This window comes from Nematolebias whitei, chromosome 7 (genome assembly GCF_014905685.2).
Source record: "Nematolebias whitei isolate Nwh7 chromosome 7, NemWhi1, whole genome shotgun sequence".
Classification (NCBI taxonomy): domain Eukaryota; kingdom Metazoa; phylum Chordata; class Actinopteri; order Cyprinodontiformes; family Rivulidae; genus Nematolebias; species Nematolebias whitei.
The window spans coordinates 28,448,336-28,466,871 of NC_056504.1; the positions used below are offsets into that span (position 1 = coordinate 28,448,336).

The following is an 18,536-nucleotide window of genomic DNA, read 5'->3' on the forward strand; positions in this document are numbered from 1 at the left end:
TGACTTAACGGACACTTGTGGACAATATGTTCAAGGGTTTGTTACAACAAATATTGCAAATATTTGTTTTGCACTTTTGTTGCATGCTTTGGTATTTCTTGTTTTGTTTTTGGGGGTGGGGGGAGGGGGGGTTGGCGAGTCGAGACTGTTCTTTTTGTTCTGAGCATTTCATTGCATTGTTGACCTTGTGTTGATCTGCATACGACAAAAGAAAAACAATAAACTAAACTAAACAACATTATACAAAAACTCTGCATTCATTTCCAGCTTGGTTTTAGGCTAAATGTTTACAAGGATCCAGCCACCTAGTACAATTTGTACGGAGCCAAACTTTCAGTGAAGCAAGATTTAATCAGGGTCTCGTCCACACTAATCAGGATATTAAAAATGAATAAATAAAAACTGATCTACCACTCATCCACATAGAGTTTTGCTGAAAAGAATAAGATCCATCCATCCATTATATTTACCCACTTCTTCCTTTTCGGGTTGCGGGGGTCAGTTTTGAAAAATGATTTCATAACTGGAGATTTTTAAAAACTTTGTGGTGTAGACAGGAGATTTGGAGCTTTTCAGAAACGATGAATTTCGAGCCTATTTTTGTGCATACCCACTGTCTGTTTGTGCCTTAAAAACTAAAACTTTTGTTACCAATATTGTATGTGTTTGTCTCACTCTTTTCTGATCCTCTTGCCATAAAATGTTGACCAAGGTCTTGAACTGAATAACAATACAGATGAAATTGTAAACAGGATGAAAAAAATCTTAATGTATTGAAGAACCTTTAGGTGAGCACATTCTTTTTCATGCATTTTTACATTAGTGTGGAAGTTCTCGCCATCTAGTGGTGGAACAAGGGAGTTTCAGCATTTTGTTGTTTGTGTAGAAAAACAATATAAAAGATAGTTTAAAAAAACTTGAGTAGTGTAGATGGAGTCTAAATGAACCTTAAAAAACCCAGGATTAGCATAGATATGGCAAGAATTGACAAACCAGGGAGTTTTTGTACTGCATGTGGTGACTACTAAGGCCCTGTTTACACAAACGATTTCTGGTGAAAATGGAAGAGTTTCGTTGTGTTTGTACTATTCATTTACAGAAAAAATAGCAAATGTTTTCTCTGACAATGGCACACATTGAAAATGGGTTCCAGAGTGTAAAGGTTCAAAAACGCCCCCGGTGTCTGTTGTCATGTAAACAGAAAAAAATAGATATTGTCTGTCAGGGAATCCCTGGCTCATGCGCAGTATGATGCAAAACGTAACGGCTTCCTACAATCCACAGAAGATGAAACTATCAACGATGGTGGCTAACAGAGTATTGTTTGTGCTTCTGACTCTTATGAATCGAACTATGTCTCTCCAACACAGTGCTCATTTTCTACCTCTTTACTTAAATCATCTAAGACATATCTCATACTGTTCCACTCACCCTAAGCAACAGTTTAATCTTTTCTTCTATCCATAGAAATATTTTATTCTCTGCCATTTTGACTAGTGGCTTTCAGGCAGAACTTTTTTTTTTTTTACGCATGCACATTTAGTTTCAAGTTTCAAAGAACATAGCACCAACTAGTGGCGTATCGAGGGAATTACACCTTTTCCGTGTCTAATGTTGCTGTGTAAACAGAGATTGTAATTAGAATGGTTTCATGTAAATGTGTTAATGGAAATGGGAAAAAAAAAATCAATTTTCACTGGATCGTTGATGTGTAAACAGGGGCTAAGTGAAAACAGGTGTGCTGATTACAGATGAAGAACAGGTGAGTGTGAAGCTTAAAATGGGGACAACAGAAATCTTAATGCTAACAATGACCCCCCCCCCCCCCCCCAAAAAAAAAAAGCTGTAACACAGAAAGAAAGGTCATTCTAAGGTCAGAATTATGAATCACACCAAATAAGTTTGATTACATGGCGTGAATTTAAAATACATTTTTCTACTTGAACATATCTATTTATGCTTTAACTTATTTTAAAGCTCTTGTAAGATGTGAACACTAACAGATTTCAAAGCATTTCAAAAATGCTGGTCAATAACGGCAAATTCTTAAAATTTATATAATTTTAAAGTTGTTTTTATTAAATGTTCTTGCTAAACAACTAAAGGACTAAAGTATTTTAATTGGGGCGGCTGTGGCTGAGTGGTTAAAGCAGTCGTCCTCCAATGCAAGAGTTGGGGGTTCGAATCCACCAGCAGTCACATGCCGAAGTGTCCCTGGGCAAGATACTGAACCCCTCATAGCCTCTGATGTGTGTCCCATTGGTGTATGAATGTGATAAAGCACTGATTAATCTCTTTAGAATGATTTGTTCAATTTGCTTTGTAGATCTAGTAGAGTGCTGTATGAATGGGTAAATGAGGGCACAGATTGTAGTGTAAAGCGCTTTGAGTATCTCAACGAGATAGAAAGGCTCTATATAAGTACAGTCCATTTACAGTCCATTTAAACCCAAGTACACTGATAAATGCAAACCACACTGTTCCATATAAACATAATGTGTATAGCAACATTTTTTGAATCATGTTTTCGGTCCTGGTCTACAGTTTGTTGAAATTTTTGCACCTGATTCATCTTCATATTAATAAAAGCCTTATTATTTTTGTATTTTAAGTTTAAGGTTATTATTATGTATGAAATTCTGCAGTATTTTGAAAATAAGAAGACTTTTCAAGACTGCAGAAAAATCAAGAGGATTAGCAACAAAATCTATTTCATTGCAAAAAACCTTTTTTTTCATTGACACATCCACTAAAGGAATGAGCCCGTGTGCTTTGATGCTTTTAAAAGCTGCTTCTTTGAAGCCAATGAATAAAATGTGACTGTCACTGCGACAAACGCTGTCAGCTTGAATGGCTGCTTCACTTGATGTGAATATTTTTCAGACTGTTCGTATTAGCTTGTTTTTACCCAAAGACATTCGGCCTCCTGCTAAACTGCAGCAACATGCACATGTCTGCATGATCCTTCTGCACTTTTTTTTTTTATTTTAATTTGCTGAAGCACCTCTGCAGCTAATCTTCTTTAACTGTTATGTTTGATTTCTACATTTATTGAAATGCTATCTTTAAATACTGAAAGGAGGGAATATCTAAATTTACATTTACTTTAAACACAGACAAATATCAAATGTTTCCTGTTTTTCCTAAATAATCTAAATCCTTAAAATGGAAACAACAATTATTTGTCTTGTATGGTCTTCCTTTAGATAACAAGGGAATCTTTTTTTACAATCCTTACACACTCCAACTAGTGACACATCTTTCTCACCACAGGTGTTTCTAAAGAGTGACCGCGTGGCAAAGATGGTCCAGAGCGGCGGCTTCTCAGCCAGCGATTTCAGGGAAGTGTTCAAGAGGCATATTGAGAAGCGTGTTCGAAGCCTGCCAGAGATCGACGGTCTGAGCAAGGAGACGGTGCTCAGCTCCTGGATGGCTAAGTTTGACACCATCTACCGCGGCGACGAGGATCCACGAAAGGCTCAGCAGAGGATGACTGCCAGCGCGGCCTCTGAGCTGATCCTCAGCAAGGACCAGCTGTATGAGATGTTTCAGAACATCCTTGGCATCAAGAAGTTTGAGCACCAGTTGCTTTATCAAGCCTGTCAGGTGAGTTATTGAACCAGCATGTGACAGGGCTCAGAGCAGTTGCAGTTTGCACACAGGACTAAAGTATTTTAATTCATGTCTTTCGAAGTGGCATTATGTGGGAAAACTATGAACAATAAATAGTTTACCTGTTGCAGATAGTGCTTTGAAATACCTTAGTTCGGATTGACAATCTAACAGCTATTGTGAGTGGGGTTATTCCAGGAGAATTATTGCGATATAACTCCTGGAATCATCCCAGGGTGCACCAGAATTGCTCAAGCTAGCTGCTGTCGCCACCGTTTGTGCTTGCAGATAACAGTATAATTATTTTTACTTATTCTTGTGGTCCAAAACCAACAGTAATTAAAGAGTTTATAAAAATGCAAACAAAAAAATCACTAATATTTTTTTATTTTATTTATTGTACTCTACTAATACCCAATGAGAAAATTAATTCTCTGCATTTTTCCCATTGCACATGTGAGCACACACACGTGAGGTGGAGGGCTGCCATCAAGGGTGCCCGGGGCGCAGCTTGAGAGCCTTGCTCATGGGCCCAGGGTGGGGCAAATGAATGTGGAGGCAGGTGTGGGTGTTTCACCTTTTCCACCCACATTTTGATGTTGTCAGTCCGGGGAGTTGACCGGCGACCCTCCAATCACAGGCCCACCCTCTCTAACTTTTGCACCACTCCCCCATTTAGGAAACTAAACTTGAAGTAAGACAGCAGTAATCAACTTTAGTCCTATGAGAACTAGCCGTTAACTTGTCAACTCTTTCTAATTCACCAACCAGAGGCCTTTCAAAGAGCCAACCACAGATGGAGTAGTTAATTTTTCATAAACACCATAAGATCTAAAGTATTGTTTTAAATGTTAGTTCAGTTTTTAAAGCATCAGTTTAATGTTTAAGCTCCTGTCTAAATTCAGTTCTCATTTGCAGTACAAGTCTACCTGTTGTGATTTCAGTTTTCACCTCCCGTTACAATTCATTACATACACAAGAACATCTTGTTCCTCACCTCTGCTAGCATGTTAGCCATGGCAATTACAGGAGATGCTATAAACTTGAATAAGTATCCTGGATATATATCCCTTGATACCTGGCCAGTAATGCTTTATTGTTGGGGACATATGTTGAGATTGCTGGTAGATAATAGTGGACTCTGGGGTGCTTGTGTCAGACATAATTCTTCTTCCTTTGCCACCTTTACTGCTCTCTTTGGGAATGCTGAAAGCAGCAGTAATGTTATCTTTCTACTAGAGATTGATTAAAAGTCGTACCTTGACAGGCTGCGGAGGAAACCTCGGGCACTTTTACATCTATTTGGCATCGTTATGTACAACAGCTATGCCCTTTGTTTTATTTAGAGCTGACGGGCACACCGTTGGAATTATATTTTTGTAAATGACTCGGGTAAACAATTTGTTACAGCTGCCATTTTTATCAGTTCTCTCTTGTAAATGAGTCCCCGAGGCTCAGTGGGATTAACCTGTATAAATAAAGGTTGAATGATTTTTTTTTTCCTTTTAGCATCTTCTGATGTGTAGATCTAAGCAGATGCCACGAGTTGCTGTTAAACAAATTAGATGGTTCAGTATTGTTTGAATGTCTCAGTTGGCAAAAATCAATATGGGTTCTGTTCTGCATGAGTGTTCATTAGTTGGAACCTTCTAATACAGAGGTGCAATACATCACCACAGCCCTCATATCCAGTGTATTTTTCCACTCACTCCTTTGAGGATGCCTAACCTAGTTTTTCTTTCTGATTTATGCTGGCTGCAGATCTGCTAACACAGGTTCACAATCTGCATGTGGAACACCGAACCATTTCTCCAGACACAAGCTCTGAGCAGTAGATATCTCCTGGTCAACAACAGGGAATGCTGCAGAAATATATGTGTAGCTTTGCTCTGTAATTGTATGAGAGAAGTGAAACGTGAGGACAAAATGTTTGCACAGTATACTTAATTTCGTTTTGCATCAACTGCTTCTCCAGCTTCATCTGTGTTTGCTGCAGTAATGAATACATCACACTGTACTAATGGTCTCTTTACGTAAGCCGTGAACCTTCGCGTATTGCCCTCTACTCACCAGAAAAAAGATGGAGCACTCCACTCAGTGTGTTGCAGGGCTTTTTGTGGCTCAGTTTAGAGGCCAGTATGGTTTTAGCTGCTATCTCTGGGAACTTCGATGTTTCTATAGTCACATACAAACAGTCAAAAGGGATGTTCTGATCTATTTATGCTTCGTGTTAGAGTAAAACCACTCTGAGAAAAGACTGATTCAACTGGCACAAGCTTTCTGTGTTTATGGGAATGTGAGCCTGCTCCACTCCCTCACGGCTGCACGCTTGTTTAGCTGCATCCTAGAACATGACCAAACACCTGTAAGAAAATGAGTGGAGTCAAAACAAGCTTGGATTTTTTTTTTTTTTTTTAAAATATGCTTCTTTTTGCAACATTTCCTAATAAAATATGTGCTTGGCATCAAAATCATACTTTATTTCCAATCTAATAAAGAAAAGTTGAAAGGAAAATTAAAAAGGACTGGCTACAATCTGTTGCAAACATCATTTTACACGGAGAGAATATAAAGAGAGAACCAATAGTTCAGAAGCTTTCATCTAGTGTTTTCAACCAAGTACCCTTTACTACAATTTGGATGGAATGACAGCATAATCTGAACAGCATAGATCAGACTCATTTGTCTCTCTGACATTTTAACAAGTGTATTTTTCAAATAATTCACTCGGAAGTTCTACAGGAACATTTTAACTATTAAATTTCGGCACACAATGTCTTCATCTACTTTTTTTTATCCTTTCTTCAAACTTTTGTCCTTTAAAATATTCAGAAATGTCTAATCTTTCTGTAGACGTTTCTTTGTCATTCAACCTTTATTTATGCAGGCTAGCCTCATTGAGCCACAGGGACTCATTTTCAAGAGGGACCTGTTCCAGACAGAACATATAAAGTACAGACAACAAAACAGTAGACAATGACAACAATAAACTACAGTAAAAAAAAAAAAAAAAGAGAGAGGGAGAGAAAAAGCACAGCATAAAAAGTAAAGTGTTATAATACTGATAACAATAATAGCAAGCTAATTTGTTTAGCAATGACTTTATGATTTTGTTTAAAAAGTTACATGCAGAATTGGTACAAAGTGTTTGTTTTTTCAATCCTCAAACATAATCTCACTGAGCAAATTCCACTAAAGGTCAAAGTGCTGTTTTCTGAGAGGAGACACGTTTACATGATTTGTTAAAGTCTTTAATGAAAACTTCATAAAAATGAAATGCCACAGATCTCTTCAGCTCTGTTCAAGGTAGATAGGCATAATGCAGAAGCCACTTCTCACAAAATTTAAATAATCTTTTTTATAAAAAAAAAAAAAAAAACACTTGCTTCAACATCTTTTGGGGTTTAAATAGCTTGTACATTTTTTGTCTGAATTGAAAGTTTTGAGGAATTTTCTGTAAAGCAGCAAAGCAAAAAATAAAAATAAAAAAAGTGTTCTGAAGTGACGATAAAGATGAGGAATCATGATTATTATGTGACATACTATAACCTAATTTTTTTTAATTCAACCTTTATTTATAGAGGTTAGTCTCATTGAGCCACAAGGGCTGTTTTACAAGAGAGACTTTCTTTTAACAAAGAACACAGATGAGGTACAGACAGCAATAGACAATCATATAAAAAGCATATAAAATGTAAAGTAAATAGAAGAAATTATATAAAAACAAAACAAAACCAGCTACGTTATAAAGCAATGTAAAATACTAAAAACAGGAACATGTCTGCAATGGTTAATCTTAAAATAATAATAATAATATTCTTAAAATGTTTAGGGTTAAGCAGTTATTGTCCCAACTATTTATTATTATTTTTTTATTTTTTTTGTTGTTGTTGTATTTATGGCGTGCTGGAGTTCAAATCTAAGGAAAATACAAACTAGAGCACAGCAGTGACTGTCAGCATCATCATGATGGTTCTGTTACCAATCTAGAAGTAAAATCCAATTATTTTCAGGTCATTGACAGAGACAAAGACAAAGATACTGTCAAACCAGTAACGCGCTAACAGAACCAACAAGTGCAATTTATCAATTATTGCATCTACTGATACATTTTCTTCAAAATGGCTTTTAAATTGTTTTCCCATGAGTAGCTTTTAACCCTTGGCAGATTTTTAATTCAAACCAACTGATATTTATTCACAGCGTTTGAGCCTCATTCTTATAAAAACGATTCCCTAATCTCAAAAGGCTGATTGAATTACCTGACCCTGGGTGTCAGAGGAAAGCACGAGCACATCAGGATCAGACACCCCACCCATGCAGCCATAAATCATGGTCTGCTGCACACCATAAACTGGCAAACTCAAATCAGCTTCGAAGGAGGCCCCTCCTTTTCCTCTTCAATTTGTCTTGTCAGCAACTGTTAGTTGGGAAATGAGGCCTGAGCTCTTCCTGCTTTAGCCTGTAGCTGATATAATTGCATAATGGAACCTCTTCACTGCACACAGGATTGGGAGAGGATGAGAGCATTTGCTACGCCCGCCGAGCAACCTCTTAGCTGAAAGAGCAGTGGTGCTAAAAAGCAGAGGAAAAAGCTGAAATGTCTCTGCTTTATGTGTAACCTGAACAGTTTTTATTAAATAAAAAACAACAACAACAACAAAAATACGAAATAAAGGAGGAATTCTTCCTTTTGAGCAAAAATCTTTTAAATTAAAAATCCTTGATTTTTCAATGCTTGCACTGAAACCTTTTCTTAACAACTGACCTAAAACTCTGAATGGAATTATTTTTTATCCACACCTTCAATAATTAAATTTGTGGCCAGCTGGTTCAAGGTTAACACAAAAACACAATGAATAACCTCATATTTTCCATTTCTTTGCACACTTTGTTTAGATAGCTGACACAAAAGCCTTTAGCCTTAAAAAAGCCACAAAAGCCTTAAAGCCTTTAGGCTGTTGAATAATAATAATTGAAAAAATAATGTTTTAGCTTTGTGTCCACATGGAAATGTTTTAAGAGCCTCAAAACAGTATTTTATAAAATGGGTTGCAGAGTGAAAAATTCCTAAAAGCACCACCCTTACTTATTTGTATATAAAGTTTACACCCAGCATGCAATATGTGCATGCTCCATGCCTCCTGCTGTTGGAGTATTTCATTATCTATTATTTTGGAGCCTAGCTAGGCCATAAAGAAATTTGGATCTTTTTTTGTGTGCGTTTCTGTGTGGAAAGATGTTTCTAGAAACAATTCTGTGTTTACAAGGAATTATTTAATTTTAAATAACCTTTAAACACAAAAACAAACACAAAAACATGATAGAAAATCTGTTTTTATGTTCACAAGGCTTGTATCCTGTTTAAAACTTTTTTATGCTTCATCGCTACCTCAAAGTTTTGTTTTACGAAAAACGTGTGTCCTTAATCCTTGCATGATAATAAAACAAAAAGGGCTGATCTTTGTAGCCCTGTAAAACTGAAGATATTTAGGGGCACTCTTTGAAACAAAGTGATTAGAGCTGGTCTTGCCAACAGCCTCATAAATGTTAGTATTTCCTCTGTTAAAAAGACTTTTACTAGCAAAAGCCTTATGTTTATTTTGATATACAGTAGTCCCTCGTGAAGCCCCTGAAGCCCCACGATAAGTGAAAAACCGCGAAGTAGTGATACTACAAGCAGTAAGTAGTTTATTTTTAGTATTCATTTGTGTGTGTGTGTGTATATATATGTATATATGTGTATATATATATATATATATATATATATATATATTTTTTTTTTTTTTTATTTATAATTATAAATAAAAAAATAAAGGTGCTTTAAACCCTTCCCACACTCTTGCAATATTCTAAACAATGTTTCTAAACATTCTAAAAGAGCACAGAATGTCATGATTTCAGCTCCCTGCCTCAGCTGCATTCTGTCACCTGCCAGCTCTCTCGGCCACGCCCACTTCTCCTCTCTGCATGGAGATAAGCTGATCAGTTGCAGAAGGAAGCTTATCCCACAATGTGGGTTGCACAAAGGTGCAGCATGTGCTAAATAATTTTAAATAATTCATTTTACAATAAAAAAACATGCCTATCATGCGGATCATCCATCAGTCAGCCAATTGTGTGTCATGTCCAATCTTAATTTGAAAAAACGAGATAGAGCGAGTCCGCACAAAACGAACCACGAAGTAGCGAGGGGCTACTGCATTCCAACATTTTACATTTAGTAACATTGTCAATTATTCCCCCAAAAAGGGATCAAATTGTAACAATTGTATCACATTTTTTTATTTAAAATATTGTATCCCAAAACCATTGTAATGTCTAGTTTAGTGTGTTTCAGTGTACAAAGTTGTGTATTATAGTTATTTCTTCCTAACAAAGGAAGAAAAAAAAAAGTTTTATCCCAAGTCTGGATTGACAACTGGGTTTGCATGAGATAATTTTTGAATATTGAGATTGTTTTTTTTACATGAAAACTGTCACTACTGATGGTGAACAGACATCTTGAAGAGGTGTTTGATGTTACCGTAGAAAATTTAACCACTTATCTGACTTTAAATAAGGGGCCCAAAGAGTATAAAGCTAGGCCTATGGGTAAGTTAGGAAATCGGATTTTGCCTTAATATGGGTTTTTGCCCAATGAATGTTTCTTTCAGCTTTTCTTTTTTCTTTTCTATTTACAGGCCCCTTTGACACTAAACCTGACACTGACTAGAATTTTTAAAACTTTGTAAAAAAAAAAAAATAATAATAATAATCTTTTAGGAGCTGCTTTTTCTATCAAAAAGAAAAATGATAGTGATAAGTTATTATTGGGGCTTCTTTGATTAGAAAATACATTTCAAGAAATAAATTTTCCTATAAATGTGTTCTTCTTCTTAAAGTAGAATAAATTACTAGATTATATTAACTGGTCAGGACTGTTTTGGGCACTATTTAAAGGCAGATCTAATGTAAAAATTTGAGACTGAGATTGATTAGTAATGCATAGGGATAAAAGCTTGCACATGTACTACATTCTTATCTCACTCTATGTATTTTAATGAGCAACCCCCCCCCCCCCCCCCCCCCCCCCCCCCCCCCCCCCCCCCCCCCCACACACACCCAGAGTCTAAATATAGAGCAGCTGCTTCAGCTCCTGCAGGTTCGGGCTGCTGCCTGGTCTTTGTTCTTTACAAGAATTCACCCTCCTGCTCATGTTTGGTGTCGTCTGCTGATGCCCCAGCAGCCACCTGGGAATCTATCATCAGCTGGGCTGTTAACTACCTGCCTGTCTCTCCTCACCTTTAACCTGCTGTCATCCCTGCTAACACAAAATTAGCATCACTCTCAATTAGCTGCAGCACAGCTGCCCACTTTAGAAAAATAGCCATTTACCGTATAGCCAGCCTTCTATTTTTTTATTTTTGTTTGCTTGTCCACTTGTAGTTTGCTTGTAGGTCACTGACATCTGTGACCTATCAAGGTTCAAGGTTCAGTGTTCTTTTTTGTCATTCGCATCACATGTGGTACATGAGGTGGATGGTTTCAGTGGTTGGTTGTTTGACTCCTTGAAGCTCAGTAGATGCTGGCTGTAGGTTCACAGGTATACCATCTTCAGGTGCCCTACTTTTCCATAGCCAAGTCTGTCTATTTTCCCAAGCTATTTATGGCTGTAATAAAATAAAGGCTTAATTTATTTTAATTTTAAATGATAAAGATGAGCTCAAACCTCCATAAGGTCGCACTGTCCTTTTTTCTCCTGCTTCCCTCTGCAGTGTCACTTCTGAAGGATGTAGAGGACTTGAATTTTCTTGGACATTTGGGTTGAGGTCTGTTGTGTTTTGTTGGATTTGTGAGGGGCTGGAGGCACACAGTTGGGACAGTAAAAATGCATTGTCAGATGCTGACAGGCCAAGATGCTGATGTCCAAGCATGGCGCTGACAGTTCAAATGGGACTGTGCATGTCAGATGTTGCTTGCACCACAGTCCAGTGGTGCCCATAGCTCACAGTGTTTTGACATTAGATTGCTAGTGACTGCTTGAAAGGAGCAGCTGAAGCACGACTTGAGCAGGAATGCAATCAGTATCAGTCACTTTTATGGATACATAGATGTTGAACTCGTTTTTTTTTGTTTTTTTTTTCATTTTGTTGGACATTACAGTAAAAAGATAGAAAAGAAAATCTCAACACTATTTAAGAGTAACTCACTGATTTGTACTGAATGCTGCTGTGCTTCCTGTGCAGACATTCTGCTGCAGCTGGTGGCATAGTCTGATTATGTGCTCTACTAAACAGGAACTCTGGGTTATGTACTTGCAGCAGGGTGGCTGATCCTGGTAGCACACCAGACTTAACACTTCATGCTCGCTGTCCTTCATTCAAGATGCATCTGGCTGAGATCAGTTCATAGCTTGCACATCAGTGAACAGTATCAAATACAAACAGGCAGGAAAGATGGTCCAAATATACAAAAAATAAAACTTTTTAACATTCCTCTATAGCATGTAAACCAGTTGCGTTAAACACGTTAATTTCTATATACCCACTACTTTATATGAGGTGTTTTTTTCCCCACTGTTTGTAACTTACTGTACTCCTCCTGTTTACTGTTTACAGCTGCATCTGGACATCAGCTCATTCTCTCCTAAAAAGGACTGCTGGATCAATATGGTAAAGGTTGAGAGATGAGGCCTGTTAATGTAATGGGAATGGGTGAAATACCATAAGTCTCAGAGAGGTCAGCTCTGGCATGCGTCCCAGAAGCAGGAGGCCAGAGGAGTTTGGAGCACGTTGTTACAAACAGAATCAGGTGCTCCGCTGCAGAAAATGTTCAGGTTTTCTTTTTTTTGTTGTTGGCGGCAATAAAATACTGTACAACTACTTGTCTGCACATTGGATTTGCCTAATGTTTTGAGATAAATAAAGATACCATACCATACCATTTTATTTATAGAGCACTTAAAACAGCGACAAGGCCAACCAAAGTTCTGTACAGACAGAAAAACAGGCAACACACAAAGCAATATACAAAATTAGGTAAATCAGAATATAGACATAAAAACGATGCAGATGATAAATATGACGACTAACCTGTGTGAAGCAAACAAGTTCAAAACACAGATCATCTGGTGTTGAAAGCTACTGAATAGTAATGGGTTTTTAAACGGGATTTGAAAACCGAGAGGGAGGGGACCTGTCTGACAAGCAGAGGTAACTCGTTTCAAAGTCTTGATCCTGCTACAGAGAAGGCCCCATCACCTCTGCGCTTAAGACGGGTTCCTGGAACTGTGAGGAGCAACTGGTCCACTGACATAAGGGAACGTGGTGGGACATACGGCTGTAGCAAATCAGAGAGATGGGGGTGGGGGGGCGGGTGGAGGGAAACTGTTCAGCGATTTGTAGACATACAGGAGTATTTTGAACTGGATTCGAAGGTGAATCGGTAGCCAGTGCAGTGAGGCCAAAACTGGAGTAATGTGCTCTCTTTTGCCTGTACTGGTTAAAAATCGGGCTGCTGCATTCTGGACCAGTTGTAGTCGTGCAGTTTAGACAGCTGTCTCAGTTGGAAAAAACGATTTAACATGTTTACATGATTGTTAAGTTTCAGGGAAGGGTCCATTATTAGGCCCAGATTAGTGACTCTTTGTTTTTCTGACAGGGTTAGAGCGGAAAGGTCGATACAGTGGTTTGTGATCGTGTCGTTGGGAGGGAACAACATGACTTCAGACTTCTTTTCATTGAAACTTAAGAAATTTAAAGTCATCCAGTCCCTGATGTCAGCCAGGCAGTCAAGCAGAGGTTGAATAGAGCATGTACCATTGTGTCTTAGGGGGAAGTAAATTTGACAGTCATCGGCGTAGAAGTGAAAGGGTATGTTGTATTTCTGGAAAATACCACCAAGTGGCAGCAGGTATAAAGAGAATAGGAGGGGACCCAGGATGGTCCCCTGTGGAACCCCCCATTTAAGCTCTGCCGCTGAAGAACTAAAATTGTTGCAGATACAAAAGGATCTGTCGGCGAGGTAGGATCTGAACCAATTGAGGGCTGACCCTGTGATCCCCACCCACTGCTCCAACCTAGCAATGAGGATCTCATGGTCGATAGTGTCAAAAGCGGCTGTAAGGTCCAATAGGACAAGCAGCACAGAATCACCAGTATCTGTGAATAAGAAAATGTCATTAAAAACCTTCAGTAGGACAGTTTCAGTGCTGTGAAGAGGTTTAAAGCCAGATTGGAATAGCTCTAGGATAGCATGACCCTCCACAGTCAGTGATGGTCTGGGGTGCCATGTCAGCTGCTGGTGTTGGTCCACTGTGTTTTATCAAGGGCAGGGTCAATGCAGCTAGCTATCAGGAGATTTTGGAGCACTTCATGCTTCCATCTGCTGAAAAGCTTTATGGAGATGAAGATTTCATTTTTCAGCACGACCTGGCACCTGCTCACAGTGCCAAAACCACTGGTAAATGGTTTACTGACCATAGTATTACTGTGCTCAATTGGCCTGCCAACTCTCCTGACCTGAACCCCATAGAGAACCTGTGGGATATTGTGAAGAGAAAGTCGAGAGACGCAAGCCCCAACACTCTGGATGAGCTTAAGGCCGCTATCGAAGCATCCTGGGCCTCCATAACACCTCAGCAGTGCCACAGACTGATTGCCTCCATGCCACGCCGCATTGAAGCAGTCATTCATGCAAAAGTATTCCCGACCAAGTATTGAGTGCATAACTGAACATGATTATTTGAAGGTTGGCGTTTTTTCTATTAAAAACACTTGTCTTTCATTGGTGGGATGAAATATGCTAATTTTTTGGGACAGGCATTTTGGGTTTTCACGAGCTGTATGCCATAATCATCAGTATTAAAACAATTAAAGACCTGAAATATTTCAGTTGGTGTGCAATGAATCTGAAACATATGAAAGTTTCATTTTTATCATTACATTATAGAAAATAATGACATTTATCACAATATGCTAATTTTTTGAGAAGGACCTGTAGAGTAATGGGTTCAAAATGGTCAAATAGAGCTACAGATTGAGGTGGGATGGATGGGTCATGAGCTGGAGGGGAAATGAGAGCCCAGGTGGTCACAATTTTTCCCCCCAAAAAATGTAGGAAGTTCTCGCACAGCTCAGTCGAGGCTTCCAGAAGTGATGGTTCAGTGAGGTGGAGAACAGAGTTTAGGGTAGAAAAGAGGACACATGGGTTGTGAGCGTTTGAGGTAATGATGTCAGAAAAGGGGTCCAGCGGTATGCTCATATTGATCCAAATAAGCGACATTGGCGGCAGAAAATCGAAGATCCAGAAGCTGTTGTTGGTCATACACCAGCAGTGAGTTTATGTCCCAGATGAAAAACGAACAAAACACAAATAATCCGAACACCATCAGCAGAGGTGGATTGCAAGCCATGTACACGGGCGCCATCTTACCGGAAGATGTTTCTTACAGTCAGTTGAATTTATGCTTTATGTCAGTTATCATCAACTGGTGGCAAATTGGGCCCAAATCTCCATAAACCAGCATAATTTGATCTGAGGAATGTCCATAAGTTATATTTAGACACTGAGTTGACCTCTATATTAATCTAAAACTATCAAGTCAGTATGTACCTCCTATGTCAGGAATCAAACTCAGCTTGTCTCGTTCACAGACTCTCATTTCAGTGAGCTAACGGTGAGCCGTCAGAACAGCACGACAACAGCACAGAACCGTGAAGAGCCCGTGTGCATGGCAGCCCAAGCCAGAAAATGGAATTCAGCTCAAATAATTGTGATTTTCTTTTATAAATCTACCTCAGGCTTTTACAACATCTCAGGGATTTTGCTCAAGGTTGTGTAAGGTTTGATGTTTGGCATGTTAAACCGGCTCTGGTTTATTGTTTTATTGAAAATAATCATCAAATTTAGTAACATAAATCATCATATATCTACATACTAACTATGTTTTAGCTGTCAGCAAAACAAGGAGATTGAATTTTGTTGCTATGTTGAGGCTACATACAGTATATATCATCCACATACAGTTTATTATATCCTTGACCTGAAAAATGGGTTGATTATTTATTCAGGTTTTAGACTACAAATCAACTTGGTTTTTAGTCAGTGTTTCAAACATTCTCACATTCTTTAGTATTTTTTTTTATCTCTGTATGATACGAGGAGTGACAATAAGTCAGTCATCTGGAGTTTGACCCCATGTAGGTCAGACTAGTCTCAAATAAAAGCAAACATCCATTCATAGGTAATTACTATGTTTGCACATCTACAACACTTAAACAGATTTTAACCCTGAGATCTATTTAGATATTATTTATACATTTTTTAATCCCAAAAGGCTCATGCCTTTTGTTTCATGGTAGTAAGAGCTTTTCTTGTGAGCTGGTGAGCAAGAAAATGCTCAAATGTTGCGCATTTGAATGCTAGATGCCTTTATTTTATAGTCTTATACAGTATGTCTATGTTTTATTTTATGGGACTGCTTTTTTCTTGTTCTGATACTTTAATCAAAATAACACCAACATTGTTTCAATACAGTAATCCCTCGTTTATCACGGGGGATCCGTACCCTGAAGACCCGCAATAAGTGTAAAACCAGGAACTAGGTATAGTAGTACAAGTAGTAAGTAGTAGTTTATCCCCACACGCTTTTCAATATTCTAAACAACGATTCTAAACACTATAAAAGAGCACAGAATGTCATGATTTCAGTTCTCTGCCTCCTCTGCATTCTGCCACCTGCCAGTGCTCTTGGCCACGCCCACTTTTCTGCTGCAGAGCAGAGATATGACACGCTGCATGAAGAAGCTTCTCCTGCAGCTTGGACTGCACACAGGTGCTAAATTATTTTAAATAACTTATTTTAAATAAAAAATTCATGCCGATCATGTGGCTCACCCATCAATCAGCCAATTGTGTGTCATGTCCAATCTTATTTTGAAAAAACTGCAATAGAGCAAGTCTGCGAAAAACAAACCGCAAATTAACGAGGGACTACTGTAGTTTCATCATCACATCTGGGTTCAATCTCACATGTGGGTTTGGTGACTGAGAGTTGTGATGTTTATATCAAACATTTGTATTCTCATTAGATTTTTTTTTTTGCTGCTTTTTTGTGCCTAATGGAAATAATAATTTTGGAAAAATATGTCAGTATAAATACTGTATTTTTTAGGTCATGTAAAATATAAGAACAAGCTAAGTTTTACTGTTCATTGTGAACTCAGACTGCACTGCTGTGTGAAATAGTTTGCAACACTTCAGGTGCAACGGTGCTGCAGATTTGTCTTAATCAGGCCACAGACCTTATGGACTGCATGCTGCTGACTGGTGAGTCACAGTGTCAAAGCTGACAAGAATTAGATGTTTTGGCTCAGAAAAAATACTGAAGGAACATGAAGCATGCATAATCAAGGTGCAGGACAGAGATGCAAGACATCTCTTTTGTTTTCTTGTGTCAGCTAATATGAAACTCATAAATAACATGGATATAAAAGGACGACAAATGTTTCTGCTTTTCATCACAAGTGGCACATTTTTAGACTATCAAATATTTTAAGCCTTCAGCCATTTTGGCTTTATACAACTTCTGATTACTTCCTGTTTCAACACAGTATGCCCAAACTGTTTTACACCTCAAATTACTCAACACTTTTCTTGAAACTTATCGTTGCCATTAGTGTTATTTTAGTGCCTTCCCAGCTTGGTTGTTTTGGAGGACAGAATTTGGTAATTCTGATTGAAATCAGCATGAAAAGGCAAAATTTTAAACACTTGACACTTCCCAAAAATAAAAGTCTCCGTGGTGATATAGCGACTTGCTCTCTGGGAGCCAATGATGAAATTTCTTTTATTCTGGTTTATGATTGTGCCACACCATGCTGCTGTGATTGCTGTTAGTCAGAAGTAACTGGAGCTCTGATGAGCTTTTTTTATTCCTTCGTCTATTTTTTTCATTCGACCTGCATGAACACCTTTTGGACTTCACATCACATTTACCTGTAATTCCAGATAACAGGCGACATGCCGCCTTTTACATTAAAGCCATAAATTACATGTTTTAATTTTGTTCATGTGAAAGAACTGCTTAAGAAAGATAAAATTCAGTTGTTGTTTTGTTTTTTTGTGTTTGTTTTTCAGTTGTAAAATGTGGCAAAGTTTAAATAAAATCATTAGGAGTGGAAGCTAATTTGATGAAAAAAATTAAAGTTAAATATGTTCCCAAGTTATAGGTTGCAGTGATTCTGTACACAACTGGTTTGACATTGCACTATCTACACCAGTTTAAAAAAATTGGTGCGAATTACAAAGCTCTCTGAAAACTTGCAAGTTATCTACATTTTGCACTGTAACCAACAAATATTTCCCCACAAAACAATACAATTTATGCAATAAAATAGATCTAAAGGTGTAAAAAAAAAAAAAAAAGCTCCTAAAATATTGAACTGAACAGATACTGAATCATGTCTAAAAATGTTATAGTTTACTTATTTAAGCATTTAAGGATCTCTCCTGTACACCAACACTTTTAGATATTTTACAGCTTTGTTGTAATTGTGTTGTAGAGAACTGTTCCTGCTGCAGAGCACAAAGTAGCTTAATTAAATCATTTTCCTGAGGGTGTTTTCAGTGTCACATATCGGGAAAGCAATAAAACACTCTGACTTTGTTCAAAAAAAGCACAAGTCAGTTCAAGCACAGGCTTGTATCAAGATAGATTCAAACAAACAAACAAACATTAAAATTTTTTTTTTGAAATTATGACAGGCGATTATAATCAGACTTATCCACATTAACACAGTGCTGTGTTCAAATTAGCCTCGAAGGTGTGTCCTTAAGGTGTTTACATGACAAACACAGATTTTCAGTTTTGAAGATATTATGTCTTCATTTTTTTAATAGTCATCAATAATATCCCATATACACACACACACACACACACA

At 37.8% G+C, this 18,536-nt stretch overlaps 1 protein-coding gene across 1 annotated transcript in view; it reads left to right on the forward strand.

Annotated features, from left to right (window-relative positions):
• The window catches only part of cadpsb (Ca2+-dependent activator protein for secretion b), a 143,227-nt gene that overhangs the window by 37,763 nt on the left and 86,928 nt on the right, over positions 1–18,536 (forward strand). The window contains exon 3 of the mRNA XM_037678709.1: positions 3,274–3,606. Within this exon, the coding sequence (XP_037534637.1) occupies positions 3,274–3,606 (333 nt within the window). The remainder of the gene's footprint in view (positions 1–3,273; positions 3,607–18,536) is intronic.